The 21,888-nt window shown below is 42.3% G+C and overlaps 1 protein-coding gene across 1 annotated transcript; it reads right to left on the bottom strand.

The window, feature by feature from the left end:
* Positions 1–532: 532 nt before the first annotated feature.
* CPA2 (carboxypeptidase A2) lies at positions 533–21,170 on the bottom strand. The gene is given in 16 exon segments (XM_061198720.1): positions 533–720; positions 6,824–6,908; positions 8,941–9,139; positions 10,706–10,801; positions 11,944–11,970; positions 11,972–11,998; positions 12,000–12,037; positions 13,764–13,862; positions 15,739–15,840; positions 17,551–17,565; positions 17,567–17,604; positions 17,607–17,643; positions 18,248–18,382; positions 19,088–19,169; positions 21,105–21,136; positions 21,138–21,170. Coding segments are annotated over 16 exon segments (1,233 nt in total).
* Between the last annotated feature and the right edge of the window lie 718 nt (positions 21,171–21,888).

Here is a 21,888-nt window from a genome sequence, read left to right as displayed (position 1 = left end):
CAAAAATAAATAAATTAATTAAATAAGTTTAAGGAAAAAAAATTACAAATTTTTTTTTAAAAAAAAGAAAAGAAAAAGGAATAATCACAACGCAGGGGCTTCCCTGGTGGTGCAGTGGTTACGAAGCCGCCTGCCAATGCAGGGGACACAGGTTTGAGCCCTAGTCTGGGAAGATCCCACATGCCGCGGAGCAACTAAGCCCATGTGACACAACTACTGAGCCTGTGCTCTAGAGCCTGCGAGCCACAACTACTGAGCCCGCGTGCCACAACTACTGAAGCCCGTGAGCCTAGAGCCCGTGCTCCGCAACAAGAGAAGCCACTGCAATGAGAAGCCCGCGCACCACAACAAAGAGCAGCCCCCACTCACTGCAGCTAGAGAAAGCCTGCGCACAGCACCGAAGACCCAATGCAGCCAAAATAAATAAATAAATAATAAATAAATAAATTTATTTTAAAAAAAATAATAAATAATCACAACACAACTTTGCTTCAAACCAAAGAGCTTTTAATGGTGTTTATTCCCAAGAGCCTTAATAGGGGTGGTCTCGCACATGCTCCATGACTGTCTTCAAGCCAAACCAGGTCTCTTTCACTGTGGGTAAGATCTGATTGGCCAGCAGGAGGAAGTCATATCAATCTGTGTCTCCCAGTTCAAATTCAAATGAGTATTTGATTCCAGAGTCATAGGACCAGTCATTGCTTGCTCCACTGGCTTGGTCTGAAGGGCAAATGAGAATAAAGTCTGGTTACGCTATTCCCACTGGCCTCTCACAGCTATGTAACCTCTATATTAAGTTCCACCACTATCAAAAATAAGTCAGGCCCCTATGTGCATGGACCTTGAGAACAGGGATAGCTTAGTAGAGGGCCATGCTTATGAAAAAATACAAGATTAATTTGAAAAGCAAAAGGTGTTACTCAAATGGACACTATACTTAGCCTTCCTTTGGTGTTCTTAGGAGCCTCTGGCTTCACCCACCCATTTGGAATCCTGCCTGCTCTCCTACTGGCATCTTCTACAGCTTAGGGCGGCTACACCACTTCCTTCTTCAGTTGGGTGCTAGGTGTAAACATTGTTTCCTCTGGTGGGAGAGAAGGGATTACAAATAGAGGAAGAGATTTGGTCCCTGCCCTCAGGGGACTTTCAGCATAAGGATGGAACAGGCTTTGTTCTGATAACAAATAACATGCCCAGCACCTATATGTGTGAGTAAAACCAACAATGTGCACCTGTGTAATATGTGGCCACTGATGTGACAAATGATAAAGGAAGGTAGCATTAGCCTACAAAGACTTCTGGCAACCATGACTCAGAAGAGCTAAGCAATAGGTCGGGTCTGAGGCCCGTCCGAGGGAGGGCAGGTAGAGGTCAAATGGAGTCACCTAATCCCTAAGACCGGGGCCAAGCAAAGGGGAAGACCAGGGAGGTTATACCAGGGAAAAGTAGGACTAGTGGTTAATATTGGGAATTAACACTATGAACTCTTGTGTCTTGTGTCTTTGCCTTCACCCACAGCAGCCGTGGTAGCACCTGGTAAATAACAAACACCAAATGGCTGCTGACTTGAACTGAATTTTCCTGGGTACCAAAATTACTAACTTATACCTTTGGTGTGGTCACATGACACAGATGATCCCACTAAGAGGTCCACAGTGGACTGGCTTCAGATTGAATCCTGATTCTGCAAATCATTAGCTGGGTGACCTAAGACAGTCACTTATCTGAGTCCCAAATGCTTCTTCTGTCAAATAAGGATAATACTACTACTTACTTCACAGGGCAGTGAGAATTAAATGGGATAATATAATGTTTATGATTCGATCAATCGTTGAGTGTTTATTAAATGTGTTAGACATTATGCTAAATTGGTTTATTTAATCCTCACCTGTGTCACAAGTAGATATTAGTATTAGTCCCATTTTACAGATGAGGAAATCTCAGAGAGATTAAGTGAAGGAGATGGGATAATGTATGTAGAATAGGCATTCAGTAAATGTCAGTTGTGATTATAATCATCATTATCCATAAATGACTAAGATCCCATCAGAAAAGTTGGACCACATTAAGGATCAGAGGTATCTGGAGGAGAGTAGTTCACCAGGAAACGAACAAGCAACATTTATATAGTGCCTTCAAGTTAGTGAACTCTTTTATTCTACATTCTATCTTTAGAGCTTCTCGACAACCCATTTCATAGATGAAAAAACCAAGGGAACCTGGTTTGAGTGACCAGGCTTGAGTGACCTACCCAAGGTTACTCGGTTCCAAAGTGATGGAACTATAACTCAAACCCAGACCTCTCTCCCCAAGTTCTGTGTTTTATTTCCCCCTGAGAAAGACTCAAGTAACAACTTCTGGACCAAACACCTGTTGTGATGCAGCTCCTTATAGCCCTTTCCAGATGAGAAACTGCCCAGAAAATGTCTCACCCACCACAGACGTCCAGCCATGTCTTGGGTGGAGCGAAGCAGGTATTCAGCCCAGAGCTGCATACCAATCGGGGGCAAGAGGCAAAAAGTACTTAATTGGGACTAGTTCTTAGAGGCAGTGCTTGTCCAAGCTGGAATGAGGCCAGAATCAAGGATAACAGAGTCAGCTCTGGACAGAGATGCAGCAAGAACTTGATTAACCATTAATGGTCACATTACAAAAGATCAGACAGCAAACCCTATACTTGTCTGACATTTGCTTATTGGAAGTATCTTCAACATCTGTGACTTTACCAAAAAAAACATACTAAATGTAGGCCTTTCAAGGTCTACAGTACTTGTAAATACCTCAGAAAAGGAAGGCGGAAAACTAGATTCCTTGTAATAAAATGGCTGAGACCCCATGTATGTGTCTCAGGGGCAAATGATGCCATTCTGCTGACATTCTGAACTCCAGCCTCCACTCAGAGGTGGCCAACCAGAGAAAATATGCATTCCTCAGCCTCAAGTGGCCATAATGGCCTTCTACCCCACTGCCACCACTCAGGGGGCCCTGCTCCCTGGAGGTTCCCCCACCAAAGGGTAGGACAATCCCACATGGAACACAGTTAAAAAGGTCTGGGCAACTGTAAGAAGATCAGTCTTCCTAGAGAATAGCCTAAAAAATATGTAGATAGAGCTCCAAAGCTGTTCATTACATTTGACTTGGGAATCGCCTAAAAGAAAAAGAAGTTTGTGCCAATATGTTCATAGTAGCACTATTTAGCAAAAAGTTGAAACAATCCAAAGGCCCAATAACTGGGATATGGCAGCATAATTGAACAACAAATACCTAGAGTGGAAATAACATAAAACTATGTAGGAAATGTACAGTGGAATACTACTCAGCCATAAAAAAGAATGAAATAATGCAATTTGCAGCAACATGGATGGACCTAGAGATTATCATACCAAATGAAGTCAGAAAGAGAAAGATATACCATATGATAGCATTTATATGTGGAATCTAAAATATGACACAAATGAACTTATCTATGAAACAGAAACACACTCACAGACATAGAGAACAGACTTGTGGTTGCCAAGGGGGATGGGAGAGGGATGGATTGGGAGTTTGGGATCAGCAGATGCAAACTATTATATAGAGAATGGATAAACAACAAGGTACTACTGTATAGCACAGGGAACTATATTCAATATCCTGTGATAAACCATAATGGAAAAGAATATGAAAAAGAATATATATATGTATAACTGAATCACTTTGTTATACAGTAGAAGTTAATACAACATCGTAAATCAATTATACTTCAATAAAATAAATTTTTTAAAGAACTATATGGGAAATGATGTTAAATGAAAAAAAGCTGAACACAGACATTGATTACAACTAGATAAATATATTTGTGTTCAATGACAAAACATTAATGAAATTGAAACTGATAATAAAGTATGATCATTATTAGACTCTTTTTTCTATGAAGTTTTAAAAATACATCATAATAGCAAAAAAGAAAGAGAGAGAGAAAGAAAGAAAACCATAATCTGGAAAAAAAAAGAAAAAGAAACTTTCATGATCTGAAATATTACCAAATCAGTAGTCTTGGGATTTCCATTAAGTGTTCTAGATATGGTGAGTAAACTATTACTCCTCTGCTCTACAAGACCCCCATTAAGAAAACCATGACTGGGACTTCCCTGGTGGCACAGTGGTTAGGAATCCGCCTGCCAACGCAGGGGACGCAGGTTTTATCCCTGGTCCGGGAAGATCCCACATGCCGTGGAGCAACTAAGCCCATGCACCACAACTACTGAGCCCACGTGCCACAACTACTGAAGCCTGCACACCCTAGAGCCTGTGCTCCACAACAAGAGAAGCCTCCGCAATGAGAAGCCCGCGCACTGCAAGGAAGAGTAGCCCCCGCTCACTGCAACTAGAGAAAGCCCACGTGCAGCAACGAAGACCCAACGCAGCCAAAAATAAAATAAATTTTTTTAAAAAATCAAGTATGCTTTAAAAAAAAGAAAAGAAAAGAAAACCATGACCAACAAGTGTGCTCTCCCTCAGATTCCCACCATCACCCTCTTACAGATAGAGCTATGTCAGTGTCCCCAGCATGTCGGCACACTCTCCTCTTGTTCAAGCCTGATCTGCCCACCTCTGCTTATCCCTTTCTGGCCCCTCTTCTCCCCCTCTTTGGAACAGCACTGCCTTGGTCATTTCTTCTCTCTCCTATATCTTCCACCTCTCCCTCTCTATTGTTCCTTTTCCCACAATCAACAAACAAATCTCTTATCTCAAAAACAAAACCCTCCATTCCTCTCTCTCCTTCCCTTCTCATCCATGCTCCTCTGAAGAGTAGTCCACTCACTCGGCCTCCCCTTCTCCCATCCCATGTACTCCTCCAGTTACCCTCACTCTTCTGAAACTGCTCTGGTTACGGTCACCATAAGCTAGTAATGAAAACCCAATGGTAAATGTTCTGTCCTTTTCACATTTGACCTTTTTGTGACCTTTTTGTCATTGTTAACCACTGCCTCCTTCCCAACAATTGCTCCTTCCCTGGTTTCTGAAACGCAAGGTTTTCGGCCTCTCTGCCCAGCCCTGCTGCCATGCCCTCCATCATTGCTAACCACTTCTGCTGCCTAACATCTTGCTCCCCTCCTCTGCCCAGGGCTTTTCCCACTTCAAATGACCTCCTTGCTCTCCTGTTCCAACCACCTTCCCTGTGTCAACTACCCTTAAATCTCTCTCTCTGCAGAATCCCAGGGACATACAGCCCAAAGCCTACAGGACATCTCCACTTGAAAACACAATTATCTCAACCTCAGTATGTCCAGAGCTGAACTCATCTTTCCAACCCCACCCCTCCTTCACCTTCCTGGATGTCTCCCTCAGTTAATGGCACCATTCAATGACCATCAGTGAGAAACTCTCCACTTCTGATAAATGACAAAAAACTTTTGATTTTACCTTGTAAATGTCTCCCCTCCATCCTCACTGGCACTGCTGTAGTGTGAGCCATCATCTCTCCTCTGAACTCTTCCTGCTCTTCTTGTGGGATGTTCCTACTTCTAGTCCATCATCACCACATCCTCCATGTTGCTGCTAATGTGTTTTATCTAAAACAAAATGCCTCAGTGCGCTCGCTGCCCTGCTGATAACTCTCCAATGGCTTCCAGAATCCTTTGGGTTAAAACCTAAATTCTTTAATATGGCACACAAAAACCTGAACAAGTGGAACTCTTGTTACCACTTTCATTCCTTCTTGTAGTTCACAGAGCCCATCATGCAGTTTCACATGTCTGTGCCTTTGCATGTGCTAATGAGCCAGAATGTCCCATTCCTCTTCCCCTTCTCTAGCCTTCAAAATCCTGCCCTCTTCCTAGATGAAATCAAATCCCTCCAACTTTCTAATACTTTTGTACCATGTATAGCCTACTATTGCACATATCATACTAAAGTTTGTCTTCCCATTCATCTCCCATATTAAACAGTGAGTTCTCTGTGGGTTCATTATGTCTCCAGTACTTGGAGACAGGTATATAATCATATACAATGATTAGCACATAGTATATGCTCAATAAAAGTGTGTTTTTAGGCACAGTGGGTGCCTACAAAAGTCATTTGTTTCCAAAGGATCCATGGGCATGGGAGCACTAGGGAGCTCCTGGGCATTCAACTGTGGGGTCCTGAGTTTCTGGCTTTGTCCATAACAAAGTGAGGGGATTCCTTTGGAGGACTAATAATCTGCATGTGGGTGCATTAGGATCTCCAACAGTGCTGCAGTCATTTCTTGTTCTTATCTCGATTTACTATGGGAGAGAGGAGCATCGGGAAGTCTGACAGCAGGCTCCCAAGCTTTATACCTGCCATTGCTGTTACTCCTGACTTGTCTTCCTCTTTGTTTCCCCAAACTCTGCATGGACAAATGGCTGCAACAGAGTCTATCCACTGAAACCTCTGGGTCCTCTTAAGAGTTGCACCCATTCTGTCCCCGCATACAGTCCATGGGTTTACTTAGGGTGTGAGCCTCTCTTAGCCAAGAAATGGGTAATTAATAAAAGTGATAACTTAGGTCAGAGTCTTGATAAATGCCCATTTTCAGGCAAAGAAATTCCACATAATGAGAGTGAGCCGTTAAGGATCAGGACAAGCAGAGCAGAGAACACACAACTCAAATATTTAGGAAGTTCTTTGCTCTAAATACCACATAGTAAGTATCTCATGGAGGAGATCTAGCCTCGCCGAAGAAAACTGTGTAAGTTTGGGTTCCCTGCATTTTTAAGGCCTACCCATTTCATGTCAGAGCATTTAAAGGCTTTGACCCCAAATCACATGGTGCCTGCTACCTTAGTGGGTCATTTGTAAAAACACGTTAGATACTTACAGATGACTGAGCAGATAGGTCCCACTTTGTACTTGGTGCCGTGCAGGCTTGTCAGAGATTGGGCAGCCTTTTGGGCCACTTCATTCTGGAGTGAGAGAACCAAGGAAAGGTGGATAGATAGTGCTTGTCTCTTGGAAGAACAGATGCCCAGTTGCAGAATGTAGAATGGGACAGTCTGATGAACTGGACTCTGGTTAATTAAGCACAACACCCTTTTTGTTTCAACCATTTTCACTGGGAAGTAAGCACAAGTTCGCTTCTGTTGGCTCTGAAAATACAGCAGACCCTTGTTGTTTATTTGATCTTTCAGGTTTTTGCAATAAGTACACCAGGGTCATTATTTTGCCACCAGCTCTCCTTGTTCAGGAGTGTGGATGGAAATAGGGTGGGAGTAAGGGGCTAAAGAGAATGTGTACTGACTCAAGGATGTATCCAGGAAGTTGGTTTTTTTTTTAAACTAGATCCCTACATTGGCTTATTTCCCTATGATTGTCTCTTTTTCCAAGAAGTAGAGCTCAGCAAAGTATTTTCCATTATTTGAGGGTTCCAATTTTGACTGATTGAGGCTTTACTGTCCTTGCTAGGGATAAATGTAAGGTCTTGAACTTGGGTCCAGGAAAACGACTGTACAATTACCAGATGGGGGAAACCTGGCTCAGCAGAATACTCAGAGAGCCTGGGGGTTTCGGCTGTCAATGAGCCCAGCATGAGTCAACGGCACGACGCCACTGCCAAAAAACTAATGTGACCCTCAACTGCATAAGCTGGATGAGGGCAGTTATGGTCATGCTCTACGCTATGCTTGTTAACCCCACAACGCGAGTTTTACATTCACTTCTGGGAGCTGCCCTTGAAGAACACAGACAAATCAAAGCATATTCGTAAAATAGCAACCAGAAGGGTGAGGGAAGTTGGGAACATATTCTGAGTGCTTGAAGGGACGGGGGTACTTAGCAAGGAAAAACCTAGGAGAAGCAGGTTACTAATCTTCAAGTAATTAATGAATTTGTCTCTCAAAGGGAAATAAACTTGCTCTCTGGAGCAAGACGATAAACCAGGGCTGGTATGTGAAAACCATAAGCAGAAGGCTTGAGCGCAAACAATCAAATCTGCCCCAACATGGAAAAGGCTCCCTTGGAGGCAGGGAGCTATCCAATCATAGGCTGGATGACTATATGGTAGAGATTTAAGCACCAGGTTTAGGTAATGTAAGGTTATCTTACATTAGATAAGAGCTACTAAAAGTACCTTTGACATTCAACCCTGACATTCTTTCTCCCTTGATTCAACCTTTAGTGATAATATTCACCATCAAAACCCTGAAAACTGCCTTACAGGGGCTAAAATGCAACTGATGAGATGAAAGATACACCTGAATTTGAATAATCTATTCCATTTCTGCTAGCTGCTGACAACAATCTACTTGAAAGTAAACTGACCAAAAGGTCCCATCTCAGGACTTATCTCTAATATATGGGTTTCAAAAACCAAGCCTAAAAGCCATATTGGAAATATTTGCACATTCTCTTCAGCTGGGGTAGCACCTGCTCAATTATAAGCAGCCCCCTGAGATGTCACCATCTGACTTAAGGCTGCCACCAGTTTGCTCATTCCTGAAACAGGAAAGACGATGGAGGGTATCAAGTGATACCTTAGGGAAGTGTTTTATGCCCAGCATACACCAGTGCAGCATGATGACGGATCACAGTGCCAAAGACACCAGGAAGGTATAAGGCAAAGAGCTGGAGGCAGCACTGCTTAGCATAGAGCAACTGACTACAAATCCAAGAGCTTCAGGTCCAAATCCAAGTGATTATTTCCTAAGCAACAGAAAACACATCCTGGGAATTTATAGTCAAATCAGGCTCCTGCTCATCTAGATTAAGGCAACAATAATTTCATGAATTCTATTTCCCAAGGAAATTTAATTTAGGCAAGTCTTTCAAACCTTTGCCTGTGTCACAATCTTCTCAGTGGTTGGACATATTATGTCTCATTCATCTTTGTAACCTGTCACTAGTATACCCCCATCTCAATACCTATCTTTATGACTGAAACTTATTTGTCCACACCATGGATGTTTGTGTCCAAGCTGAAATGAAGTTTCAGAGACTTACCAGCTCATCAAATTTATGTGACTCGGCACATGTATACCCATAGGGGAACATCAGCAGCTGGGAATAGCTGTGGAAGGTAATGAAGGCCGTGACTTTGCCAGGACTCTTGATAAAGTCCACTGTGGATTTCACTTCAACTTCAGAGTTGGCACTGGGTCCATGGTATGAGTCAGAGCAAGGGTTGTTGCTGGTTCCAGGTTGTGATGGGATGCAGAAGAAGCCAAGTGAGAACAGTGAGCTTTAAGGAGACAGTGTATGGAGGCAGTTACCATGCATCACTTCAGTTCCTCCTCTGGAAATCAGAGCAAGATTGTCATTGTATTAGATTGAATTACTACCTAAAGACCCAGTCAGGAGACCTAACTCAAGAGATTCTGGACACATCTCTCTTCTTTAAAAACATGGCTCCTCTATATGGCAGAAAGAACTATCAAATTAAATCATCTCCTCTCTGTGGGAGTTGTTGGAAGAAAAGCTAGATTTAATATTATAGATGGAATTCCTGCATTGGGTGGGAGTTGAGCAAGCTCATTTTCTGGGATTTCTTCCAATTCTTAGAGCCCAAGAGTAGAAGATTCTATGCGTCTGTACTTCTAAGTCACAAAGCCACAAATGCAAGGAACCTCTGATACCCTTTCTGTGGTGAGGAAGTCACAATTACTTTTGACAAAAAGGCTACCTTTGGCCTCATTTTATCAGCTACTGGAGTTACTCATGACCACTGAAGTGAGCCCACTGTGGCCTGGCCAGGGCTCTGAATGCTAGAGAAACTCTGAGGGGACAGGTAGAGGCTGGGACACCCCAGAGTCTCTAAATGATATGGACAAAGTATATATACAACCTATCACCTCATTTGGAGATTATTTAATAAGAACAACATCCCAGGAAAACTTTTGACTTTGAATTGCTGGACATTGTTCAGTATTTTGGATCTGATGCTTTGATTTTTTTCTTTCCTACACACACACACAAAAGAATTTGTAAAAGCAATGAATGAAGTTGCCACTCATCCATATCCTGTCAGTGTATCCTTTCTTGGTTCAATGATTCTCATTAATTCATCTGTCTTTCAAGTCTTTAGTGATTGCCTTCTATGTGCCAGACACTATGCTAGGTGTTAGGAACACTACAGTGGAAAAGACAGTTTCTAACGTTACTGCTATCATACCTAATGAGGAAAAACCAAACACATTTTAACTCTGTGATTAGAGAAACATAAGGGGTTTTAACTGGTGCCTGAAAGCAAAAAGGAGCCCCCCAACCAGCCTGGCACTGGACCCCGAAAAATTAGAGCTGTAAGTCAACAAAGGCAGAAAAGGAAGCAAGTATTTTCTCTTTGAATCTATTTTGAAAATCAATTTCTTAATCTTATTCGTACTTCATTTTGGTTTTTTTTCTCGAAGCATCCATAGATGATGTAATGCTTCTCCTGTGACTAGATCCCAACCCCCTCTAGTGGTTGGTTCAGGGCTTCCTGAGGCTTCCCGCCACCACACAAAGTCTTGCTCTGGAAGCTCAGAAGCTGAGCCAGGATACAGCTTATGGGAAAACCAAGATGTGAGACCAAATATATTAAATGCTCCTCAGAGCTCAGTGACAGCACTGTGTGCCTGTGAAGGGAATTTAGTGAAGTGTTTTTCAAATAGGTTTTTAAATAGCTTCAATCCTGAATGGGCTTAGCAGGCTGACAGCACTGCAGAGCCATGCAAATAGCTATCTGGCCAGACAACATCTGACTATCCCTGGGGGAAAGTCCCCGTGCTCACCTCCAAAACCCACATCCCAGTTCCGGTTAGGATCAACACCAACACTGAGGCTTCCAGATACCTTGAACCAGGTCTTCTGCCACATACGATTCTTTAAAATCCAACGGAAAGAAAATACAGAAAAAAAAAAGACGGTCATTCAGTCCAATGAGAAGTTTCCTTTAGAATTCTGTTAATTTCTCTCAATCCCTCACGGGAAGGCCCTTTTGGAATTGCACTCATTTTCCTTGCCCACAGACTTGACCAGTAGTCCTCACACAGGGTTCTGCTTGGAGCTTCTCGGCCGTCTCACCGAGGCGAGAAGTAAATAAGCCCCCATCTCCTCCAATGAATACCTGCCAAACCATGTTCCGTAGAACCACAGTCCCCTCAAACGTCAACAATACAATAACAACAAAAAACAAAAATTAAAAAACAAAAAAATAGTAGGGAGAGCCCGAGGGTTCTGTGATAGAACATTTTGGGAAAATACAAGGTTAAATTGGCTAATTTACTTCAGAACTTCTAAAGGTTTTTTTTTAATGCTTTAATGTTCTTTATGAAGCTCCAAGAGAGGGATACAGTGGGCGGTATTTCCCAAACTTGACTGTGGAACCCTTTATTCATAGGGTATCTCATGAGACGAGTACTACTATTTCTACAAGTTCCTTCTGAACACACGTTGAAAAATGCTATCGTAGTCTGCTCTCTCCAAAAATAAACTTGAAGCTCTGATTCATTTTGAATATATGTGGGGTCACAGTTGCCATAATGGTGTTCTGTAATGAGATTTTTAAAGAAAAAAAAAACTGCATAACTCGTTTTTGTGATATAACAGAGGATTTCTTCTACAGATTGTAAGTAAAATGGCAGATGCATTGTACTGCCTACCTAAATCCTACAGCAATCTAATTGTCAGCAGGTAACATCCGCCTCCTCTTTTCTATCAATCCTACCATCAAAACGCAGGGATAATTGGAACAAATCTCCTAGGTGACTCACGGTGAACACTGAACTCTAATAGCCCAGCCTAACAGCTGAAATGAGCTCTGACCAAGGCAATATGGAAAGATATCGTGTGTTGGAAAATGAAATGATTGTAAACATCACTATATGCCTCAATTCAGGGCCACTACTGAGAGATGAGGCATTCCGTTTAGGGTAAATCAAGAACAGAAAAATCACTTTTGTTTTGTTTTGAAGTTCCTACACATCTCCTTAAATTCTTGTTAAAGAGAAAAAGTCCAGGCTTCCTTTGGTTTGAGAGAACACATAGCCATCAGAGCAGCAGGAAGATATCCATCGTATCCAATCAAAGTGATGGATGGGTCATTTCCATAATCAGAGGCAATCTGAGCAGAGACAACAACATATATGTCAATCGCATACTCCCCTTTCACCAGGGAACAGAGGAGAGAATATTAAGGCAATGTGTTTTTTCCAAACATGAACTATCACTGCTGGTCAGTGAGAGTCTTCCAGGACTACAGCCCAATCTCCTATTAACGTGTTTAATACGCCAGTGTCGATACTTTTATTTCCAATCAGAATAATTTACTTATATTAAATAAAAATCAGGTATCACTTATCCATTCTCTCTCAAAAGCAGAATTCTTCCAATTAATTTTTTTTTTTTTTTTTTTTTTAGTGAGGCATTTTGCAATGGTGGGCAACTGTGTTTGTGGCTCAGAGGGACCTATGAACCAAAGAAATCTTTTCAGTTTCCTTAATCACCACGCAGGCTATACCTTCTCAGAAGTACTCACGACCAACATCAGATTACTTAATTATGCAGAGACTTCTCTAAAGACCCAGAGAACCAGTTAAATTCCATTTGGGGAATTACATTTCTACTTGTGATCAATTGCAGTAGAGTTGAAGTTTCTGCTGGATTAAAATTTATTCATTTCCTGTGCTCAGCCATCCTAAGGCATTATTATTCAACTGTTAAATATCCATTTCATAATACCCTAAAGGTAACTGCATTTTAATTGAAGGGAAAAATGTATCAGCCGGTATGCACGTGGTTGCACATGCTTGAATGATCTGATGTGGATTGGTTTCCTTTGCTCATGAATTAACATTCTGATTTATAGCATATCATTTTTGAATTACTTAAGAAATACCAGACTAGGTCACAGCCAGCACGGTGTCCTGACTCTAATTCCAATGAACATGTGGAAGAGAGATATCGCTACACCCTAACTTTAAGTCAGATTTGGAAATTTTTCAGAACAACCCAAAAACCCTCAACGAGTTCCACTTTGTATCTGTAGGTCAAAGTAAACTCTTCTAGCACCTGTTTATATTCTCTATCTGAGGTCCTTTTGTGATTTTATAGATCTCTAGTACATCGTACCACAGCCCTAGGAGCTCCAGGCAGCAAAGCAATGTTCTCTAGTCTGTTCTTATGCTGAAATCTGACTCTTGGTGTCCTTACTTGCCACCCTCCTAATCTCTTTTAGCTCTCACTATCTTTTTTTTTTTTTAATTTATTTCATTTATTATTTTTGCCTGCATTAAGTCTTTGTTGCTGCGCATGGGCTTTCTCTAGTTGCGGCAAGCAGGGGCTACTCTTCGTTGCGGTGCACGGGCTTCTTATTGCAGTGGCTTCTCTTGTTGCAGAGCACGGGCTCTAGACACGTGGGCTTCAGCAGTTGTGGCACGCAGGCTCAGTAGTTGTGCCTCGCAGGCTCTAGAGCACACGCTCAGTAGTTGTGGCGCACGGGCTTAGTTGCTCCACGGCATGTGGGATCTTCCCAGACCAGGGATTGAACCCGTGTCCCTGAACTAGCAGGTGGATTCTTAACCACTGCGCCACCAAGGAAGCCCGTAGCTCTCACTATCTTTTAACAGAGCACGCAGTGGCCAGCAGGTTGGGGGAGTACGGAGGTACATGCCAGGGTGCTGGGTGGGGCAATACCAAATTAGGTTTGAATGGGTCTGTTTCCTGACTGTGTGACAAGAGAAGGGATTGGGATGAGAGCGTCAGCCATAGGACCACAGGGATTGCTGTGAGGTTAGGTGGGGCCTGACCCCAGAAAGACAAAATAAATGGGGAATTTTGGGCAAAATGACCTTATTTGCAGTTCACAGCGCAGTAGCTTGTGTAACTCACTCACTGGCATGGATCCCAGCCTCTAGCCAGATAGCCAGCTTGTCTCCTCCCGTGCTGAACTGCAAAACAAGCATGGAAGTGTGAATGGCTCCACCACCACAGACCCCTTGTCTGTTCCTCTTTCTGTACTTGATGTGGTTGAGAAGGAGGAGGTGTAGACAGTGATGCTGTCAATTAACTTTTCATTTAACGTGGGGTTTTTTTTGTCCCTTTCCTTTAATGTAAACTTAAATACAGGCTAACAAGAGGGGCATCATTTGATGTTTGTAAAAAATCATTGCAGATAATTTGATGACATGAAAATATGTTCATCATATGCCATAAATTTTAAAAAATAGATTGCCAAATAGTATACCATTTTTATTTCTTAAAAGGCTAGCTCATGTGTATGTATATATATGTACCTACACAAACATAGGAGAAAAAGGGAGGAGGTAAAGAAAAGAGAAGAAAACATAGAAAGATGTACAACAAAATGTTAATAGCTATCAATCCCATAGTTGTGGAATTAGCGAAATAGGGATGTTTTTCATTTTTTGTTTGCTTCTCTGTTCTCCATTTTTTGCAATGATTGTGTTATTTTTGTAATAAAAATGCTGGTGATAACCTTTTGAGTCCTTCCTAAAAACAGGATGGTAGGCTCTGGAAGTCCTTTCCAGAGTTTAAATTTTATGATCTAAAGGACTCAGTTTTATTTGGAACAGTGGCTTTGCCAATTGAATCAGTAAATGGGGAGGAAAAGATTATTTTTGCACCATCAATTCCTATCTTCCTGCAGCATTCTAAACATCACAGATAAGGTAAATGAGAAATGTAAATCCCTGCTAAAAATTACTTTTCAAGCGTTTTGAGAGTTTTACTTTAAAGTGTTTCATGCTTTTTCCTCCAAAGAGCTCAAATAGGGAACTTTGGAAAACAAATAACATTCTCAACCACGAACCACCGAAACACCCGGGAGAAGGAAAGGCCAGGAAAATCCAAGGGGGAAGAGAATCTGGGGTTTCCTGACCCAACTGTAGGAGAAACAGGGAAAAGGAAATCAAAAGAAAAGAAGGTAGTAAATATGAGCAAATGTGCCACGGTGTCATAAAGTAGGCAAACCACTCCTCCCAGGCCTGCTTTGGGAGAACCGCTCTGGGGAAATCGATCTGTCCCAGTGAGTCCGTTGGTTCTCAGCCATAACGTTTCCAAATTTAGCAGGGAGTTGTGACATTATCTTTTTTTTTCCCCCTTAACAAACTCTTTCTAGGAAATCTGGGGAAATACTTTTCACTCTTTTGCAAGGCAAGGTGAAAAAGCTTGAAATTATCAGCACTAACTGTTGTCAGCGCGTACAGGTTGAAGTAAAACCACAACCTTTTTTCGGCTAGCAACTAAAAAATGCCTGCGTTTCTGGGCATTTGCCTTTGCCGTTTGGTTGCCAATCATTCTGCACAAGGCAAGAACTCTTTTGGTTTTAAATGCGGCTTCAGCAAGTACCTGGAACTTTTATTTCTTTTTCTTTTTTTTAAAACTCTCGGTTTAAAAAGAAAAAAACAAAAACGAAAGAAACGAGTAAAAGAAAAACAAGGCACAGCACGGCTACCTTGATTAATTACAGAATACTTCCCCCTTCCCCGCTCACCCAGGGGCCCGCACCACCTCCCCCTTCCTCTGTTGCTATTGGTGCATACGCCTGTTTCCCTGAGAGCAAATCTGTCAAGAGGAGAACATTAATTCACTCCTGCAGACCTGCGTCAGCTCGCGCAATAAAAAGAAAAAGAAAGGGGGGTGGGGGAAGCAGGGAGGTGGATAGTCAAAACCAGCAAGGACTGGTTAGGAGGAGAGGGGAAAAAAAGGAACAGCTCTGCAGGCAGAGCCTGGACTGACGGCCCGCCTGGGAAGAGCGGGATTCTAGAAGCATCGAGAGGAAAAATCACCACTGCACCTGTGTACCTTGAGCACGTTCATGGGCCGGTTTTTGAAAGAATAGCCAATGTTCACTTTGCTCACTAGACCAGGGTGCTCAGCAACGAGGTTATCCATTTCTCAGGAAATCTGAAATGTTTAAGATGAAGAAATAGACATTTGCAAATGAATAATCTGGTGCATCCATCAGTGACTTTTCTCTCTCTTCCATTTCCATTCCCTCAGGGAATGGAGAGGACCACGCGGCAGATGCTGTGGGACTGGGGACGCTGGAATCAAAGCTAAGAGATGATGAGTCACTGGGCATCCGCAGGGGCTGGGAAAAGGGAAGCCATTTTGTGGTAGCGGAGCCGGCTCTTTCCAGTTTTGTGCTTCAAACAAAATGGCACTGCTCTGGTTTGCCTGTGGCTTGCCTCAAGCCAGCTGTGAGGTGGAACTTCCCCAGCCAGAAAGCATCTTCCCCTCACTAGCAGAGGAAAACAAATGGTAGTGGCACCAAAAAAAAAAAAAAAAGGTGGATTTAGAAGCAGGCGCTGCAAAACGCAGCCGGGCTGGTTCAGACCAGGGCATCGGGGTGCCTGCCTCAGAGGCACTTCTGCCACAAGCCACTTCGGCTCCTATTTGCAGGGCTGATTGCAATCCTGTACAGCTGGGGCACCCAAACTGTGTCCATGACTGGGATTGAGACATGTCTGGGCGTGTCTGAGAGTGATCGGCATGAAAACGGCTCCTCCAGCTGTTGCCAGCATTTGGTCTCCGTAGGACAGCAATTTGTGAGGCCAGGCAAAGGAGGGAGCGCATCCTGTTTCGGCCACTCCCTTTTCTCACTCACTCTCTGAACTGGTCCACAGTCCCTACTCTGAAACCCTTTAGGGGCCATACATATTTCAAATTAAGATTTGTGTGTGTCTGTGTGTGCAATTTAAAAAAGTTAGAAAGATACATTTTACACATGTGGCAGTGCTCCATACTCAAGCACATTAATATTTCTGGCAGTAAAATAAGTGAATAGCAAGTCAGTTCAGGTCAGATTTTGCCCCTAAATGAGTTTAGGTCGGGTCAGGGTTTGCCACCAAATAAATGCAGGGGGGAAATTGTTTTCTAAGTTCTCTGCATTTTAGAATTGCTGATTTAGGGAATCAGCACCTACCAGATAATCTCCTCTCTGGCTCTTTCCTGCTCCTCCACCTCTCCCCTTAACCCCCAAACCCCATCTCCTCATCCCCTCCCCCACCCTCCCAAATCAGTTAGTGCAAGCAGACACCTGTGCCCCCCAAGAAAAGCTATGTGTCACAAAGAGGCAGATGTAGCACTGTCCAGGCGATCCAGGTGAAGGAAGGGGGCATTCTTCACACCAACAAAACTCAGGAAAGATAGCAGAGAGATTGCACAAGACTTTGCTGCCATGAGGTCTAGGAGAATTTGGCAGGTTGGGAGACTCCACCGTTGGCTGGAAGTCAGTGGTATCAAGTGTCCCCTGATTCCATCATCAGTGGCAGCCATGAAGCTCAGCTCTCAGATGGCTTGTGGGTGGCACAGGTCAGAAATCAGCCAGGGGACCTTGAGGGGAGAGTATGAGCATTAGCGGCTGTCTTGTGCTCACTTAAGCCACTCCTGGACACTTCTAAATAATGCAGTGGCTGCTGGGATGGGCAGGTGGGCTTCAGGTCCTAACTTAAGGCAGTGACACTGATACTGGCTGTGAAATCCTAGGGAAATTTGGAGAAGTTAGGAAATAATATGAGAATAATTTCCATTAAATCACCAAGTGGAAGTATAGGCCTTGTTATCAGAGGAAAGCATGGCCCATTTCTCTGATGTTCATTTTGAAACACCTACCTCTTCCAAGGTATAGATAAGCCTCAAAGTTGAAGTTACCATTCTGTTCTCTTCCCTAAGTAACATTTCTTCATTCTCCTTGTCCAAGAGAACCTAAATCAGTCACACCTATGATTAGTTTATAGCAATGCATTTGAATCTACAGTTGTGAGGGAAGTGGTGACATTCAGGTCCCCAGTCCCAAGCATTCTTCTTTCTGTCCTACAGGCTTTGGTGTCATGCCTTTCCCTTATTCTGGCAGCACCCTGAAAGGGGATGGGGCATTAATGGGACTTCGGGCCAGACAGATGCTGCAAATATAGGATGACAGTCAGTCCTGTGGTTGTGTTATGGCTCATTCTCCCTTTCTGGGAACCCAGGGTCAGAGGTAACCTCCAATTAAAAACTAAATGAGTAACAACTTACATTTGCCTACTTTGACTCACACTCTTCAGTTTGCCCTTTGTATTTCATGCCAGAGACTCTTTTTTGCCCTTTCCATTACATTTTTTATTACCATATCCCACTTGTACCAAATGCAAAAAAAAGAGGGATAGAACCTTCCTACCCACTGCAGGGGTAGTCCAGACCTCAGGAAGGCCCTAGTGGTACCCACAGGTCCCTTCCCTGGCAGAGGGTACCCAAAGATAAAAGAGGGTGGACCTTCATTTCATATGGACCAGCAAGCCTCTGGAAGAGTGGGCTGTGGGATAATTACTTGAACATCTTCAATCACAATGGAATAAGCAATTACCTCGGACTTTAAGGAAACTTCGACTGCCTGGATGCTGACAAAGGGAACTCGGGCATGGATTGTCTCTCCTGGGATGGTGGGTGATTTCCAGAAATCAAGCTGAAAGGGATAAAAGGCCAAAGCAATGACTGGGTCATTCCAGGGAAATGGACAGCTCAGCGTGAATAGATTTCAAGAAATCAATTCGTTATCTATTTTACCTCAAGCCTCCAAGACTAGAATCGTTGTGGAATCACTATGATGTTGCAAGAAGTGTTTTTAAATGTCCAAGCATCAGCATATGTGTTATATGGTTTTCCCCCCATATGGTTAAATATTAAAACTGGAAGAAGGTAAAGATTATTTAAAACTATGGCAGTTTTTCTTAACAGTTGACATTCAAGTGACCCAATTCATTTCATAACAGAATATTAATACTATAAATTATTTAGGAGGGAAATAATGCATTAAAGGTGCTCAATTTTTCAAAATAACTTTCACATTTGATTTCTCTTTTCATTCTTACAAAACATCTGTGAGATAGAAGAATGGTATATTTATCCTCATTATACTGAATGGGAGAGAAGTCAGTATGACATTGGGCAAGTCACCTACCTTCTCTGAGATGCAGAAGGTAGATGACTTGCCCAATGTCACACAGTTGGGACTAGAGCCCAGGTGTTCTGGATCCCAGCTCCATGAGTTAGCATTCCATACTTCTCATCAGAGAAGACAAGATACAACCCAAAGTAAGAGATCTTAGTCATCGTGTCTAACTGTGGAGTATTCACTCTGGGAAACAGAAGCCCCCTCCAGGACAGATACCTGAAGATGTTCTTCAGCCTCCAATTCCACCAGAGTTTTTATTTGTTCTTCATTCCTTGGTCTGATCTCAAGAACTTGGTCTCTAAAAAATATTAACCACAGACATGACCTTAAAAACAAAACCTAGACACTGTTTCCTGTTGCTTTCTGCTCCTGTTAGTCTCTGCATATAAGAGGTTAATGCAGCAGTCAGTAATCTCTTTGACAATCAAGAAATTAATAAATAGTATACTGACCCACATCCCCAGAATGAGGAGTTGATAGAATGGCTTTACTTCCCCCAAGGAAATGTTATCTAAATAATAATTAAGAGCTGTACCTAATCCTAGCAGGAACTTTGCCAATAAAGTTACCTTTCCTTTAGCTAATGATTATTTATCAAGTAACACCTGCTGCTCATAAAGCATCAGCTTTTAAAACTTGTCTGTTCCTGTTTTTCAGAAATAAGTTTTAAAAAGGTAGAATAATTAATTTGGTGCTTATAAGTGCTCAAAAGAGGAATCAAATTTACATCTTGGTAGACCTAGGGTGTTTCTGTTGTTAACTGAAATGTATCAGAGTTCCATCTCCAAACCCCATTCATGTGGCCCAAACTTGGGGTATTGTTAGGGACAATTGAAACCCAGACAAATCATGGTGTGTGTGTGTGTGTGTGTGTCTCTCTCTACACACACACACACACACACACACACAATGAGTAATGAAGGATATCAAGGACTCCTTGGCAGCAAAGAGAAGTTGCAAAACAAGCAAACAAATATCCTTAAAAAAAGTTCAGTAGTAGAGCTGGATTTCTTATAGCCCTTCCTTGGTGACAGAGGATTTTCCTCTCTCCCTTTCTCTGAGTAGGCTGACTTCCTGAGTCACCGCCCTGCCCATTTATGCAGTGGGGAAGGGATTGGTACAAAGAGCCATAATAAGGGACCAGAACCCAGACCCTCTGAAATCAAGTATCATCCAATTTCCAGCGAACTCCAGTGGAATACATAAGTGATAGAATGTGAGCTCTTCAAGCCTCTTCTGCCTCCAAGTATCCACTGGCCATAGATGGTCTGAAAAATCTTCCATTTGAGTCTCATTCCTTTTGGTTAACGTATAGACTCCCAGGAATCCTCCTTTAAAATGGAAAGGCACTGGGAAAAGTAATACATTGGGCTAACATTTCCTGGTGTGTGTTCTAAGGAATAATAGCCCTTTGAGTTGTTCAGCATAAATAAATAAATAAATAAATAAATAAAGGTGGGGAGGAGTTTGAGGATCAAAAAAAAAAAAAGGATAGCTGCAGCAACCTAGATCCCCTCTTATAGATTTACAATACACACTAATTTAGTAAAAGTTCCTAGAAATTCTATAGTTTGTTTAACCCTCTGATTCCCAAATTTATTTGATCACTCACTTTTTTGGGCCAAATTTATTTGGCCACTTCATTAGTTCCCTGGAACACTCTTCAAGAAATGCTGTCTAAAGCTCTTTATAGAATCTTGAAACCAAAGTACTTTGGAGCAAAGATGGATCCTACAAAGCCATGAGAGTTGGATTTGGGCGGAAGTCTGCAGCTCTGGTCCTCCCACTTCATGAGGTCCCACTGCCTAGACACTAGATCTGAAGATGGGAGGACTTAAGGTGACATGGAGGATGCAGTCCAGAAAGGTAGGGAGGAGGATGGGAGAGTAACCCAGCACTTACTGAGACGACACAGAGACAAATGACCAAACAGCTTTATTTTCACTGATGTCTGTCATCCCCACATTCTGATCATCAGAGGGGAAAAAGATTAAGGACAGAGAGAAATAGGGTGCATGTGTTCTGTTTTCACTTTTGGTTTTTTTTTCCCTTTAAATTCATTCATCTCTTTTTTTATCACTCATTCCTATTATTTCCACTACCCCCTCTCTCCAAATCTAAAAGAACTCTGAAAATGCTGAACGCTTACACTCATTGTTCTGCAACAATCCAGTGAGATACTCTGTGAATCAGGTAAGCAAAATTCAAATAGGCATCAGAAAGCATAACTTACCCCACAAATGTTTCTTGACAGTAGATATGCCCCCCAAAGGGCACCAGAAAACAGGATCAATCGCATAGTCAAGGATCTTCCAAGAGTCCAGAATTCGGTGTCACTCCTGAACTTTATTTATAGGGACCACGGCTGAGGCTGACCTGTTGGCAGTCTAAGAACTCAAGTAAATTCCCACATGGTAAAATTCCCACCTGCATGTCACATTCTCAAGACTGTAGACACCCACCTGTGTGGTATCACCAATCCATACATTTTACATTCTTTCAATGAGATAACTTTGATGGAAAGAAAACAAAATTGCTAGAGCATACCAAGGGCAAATCATGCCTTTATGATTTAGAACATAAAGTGCCACTAACTCTGACCAGTGATAGAAGCCAGATTAATAGACCTAGAGGTTAAAGTCTTTTCTGGGTCTCTGACAGAAAAGGGGCACAGCATTTATAGTAATTACTCAGGCATCCTGTCTATCACATTCCATTAGTTGGCTCATTTGTTTATTTTTATAATGTTTACCCTGAAACACTGCAATCACTTAGTCCATATCTGCTGAATCTCCCTGTAGATATGGCCTGTTCCAGTCCTCACACTATACTAAAACAAAACAGAAGGCCTTTTAATATTCAATTTTGAACTGTTTCTAAAGTGATCCATCTGCATTTGTAGCAAATTGATGTCCCTGTTTCTGTGCTTTTTCCCAAAATGAAAATGTCTTTCTAATTATGACAATGAAATTGCTTGTTACAGAAAGTTTGGATTAAAAGGAAGTGTTTTATTTAAT

The sequence above is a fragment of the Eubalaena glacialis genome, chromosome 8 (assembly GCF_028564815.1).
Source record: "Eubalaena glacialis isolate mEubGla1 chromosome 8, mEubGla1.1.hap2.+ XY, whole genome shotgun sequence".
NCBI lineage: Eukaryota > Metazoa > Chordata > Mammalia > Artiodactyla > Balaenidae > Eubalaena > Eubalaena glacialis.
Note: the sequence above shows the minus strand (reverse complement) of the source record. Positions and strands in the feature narration are given on the sequence as shown.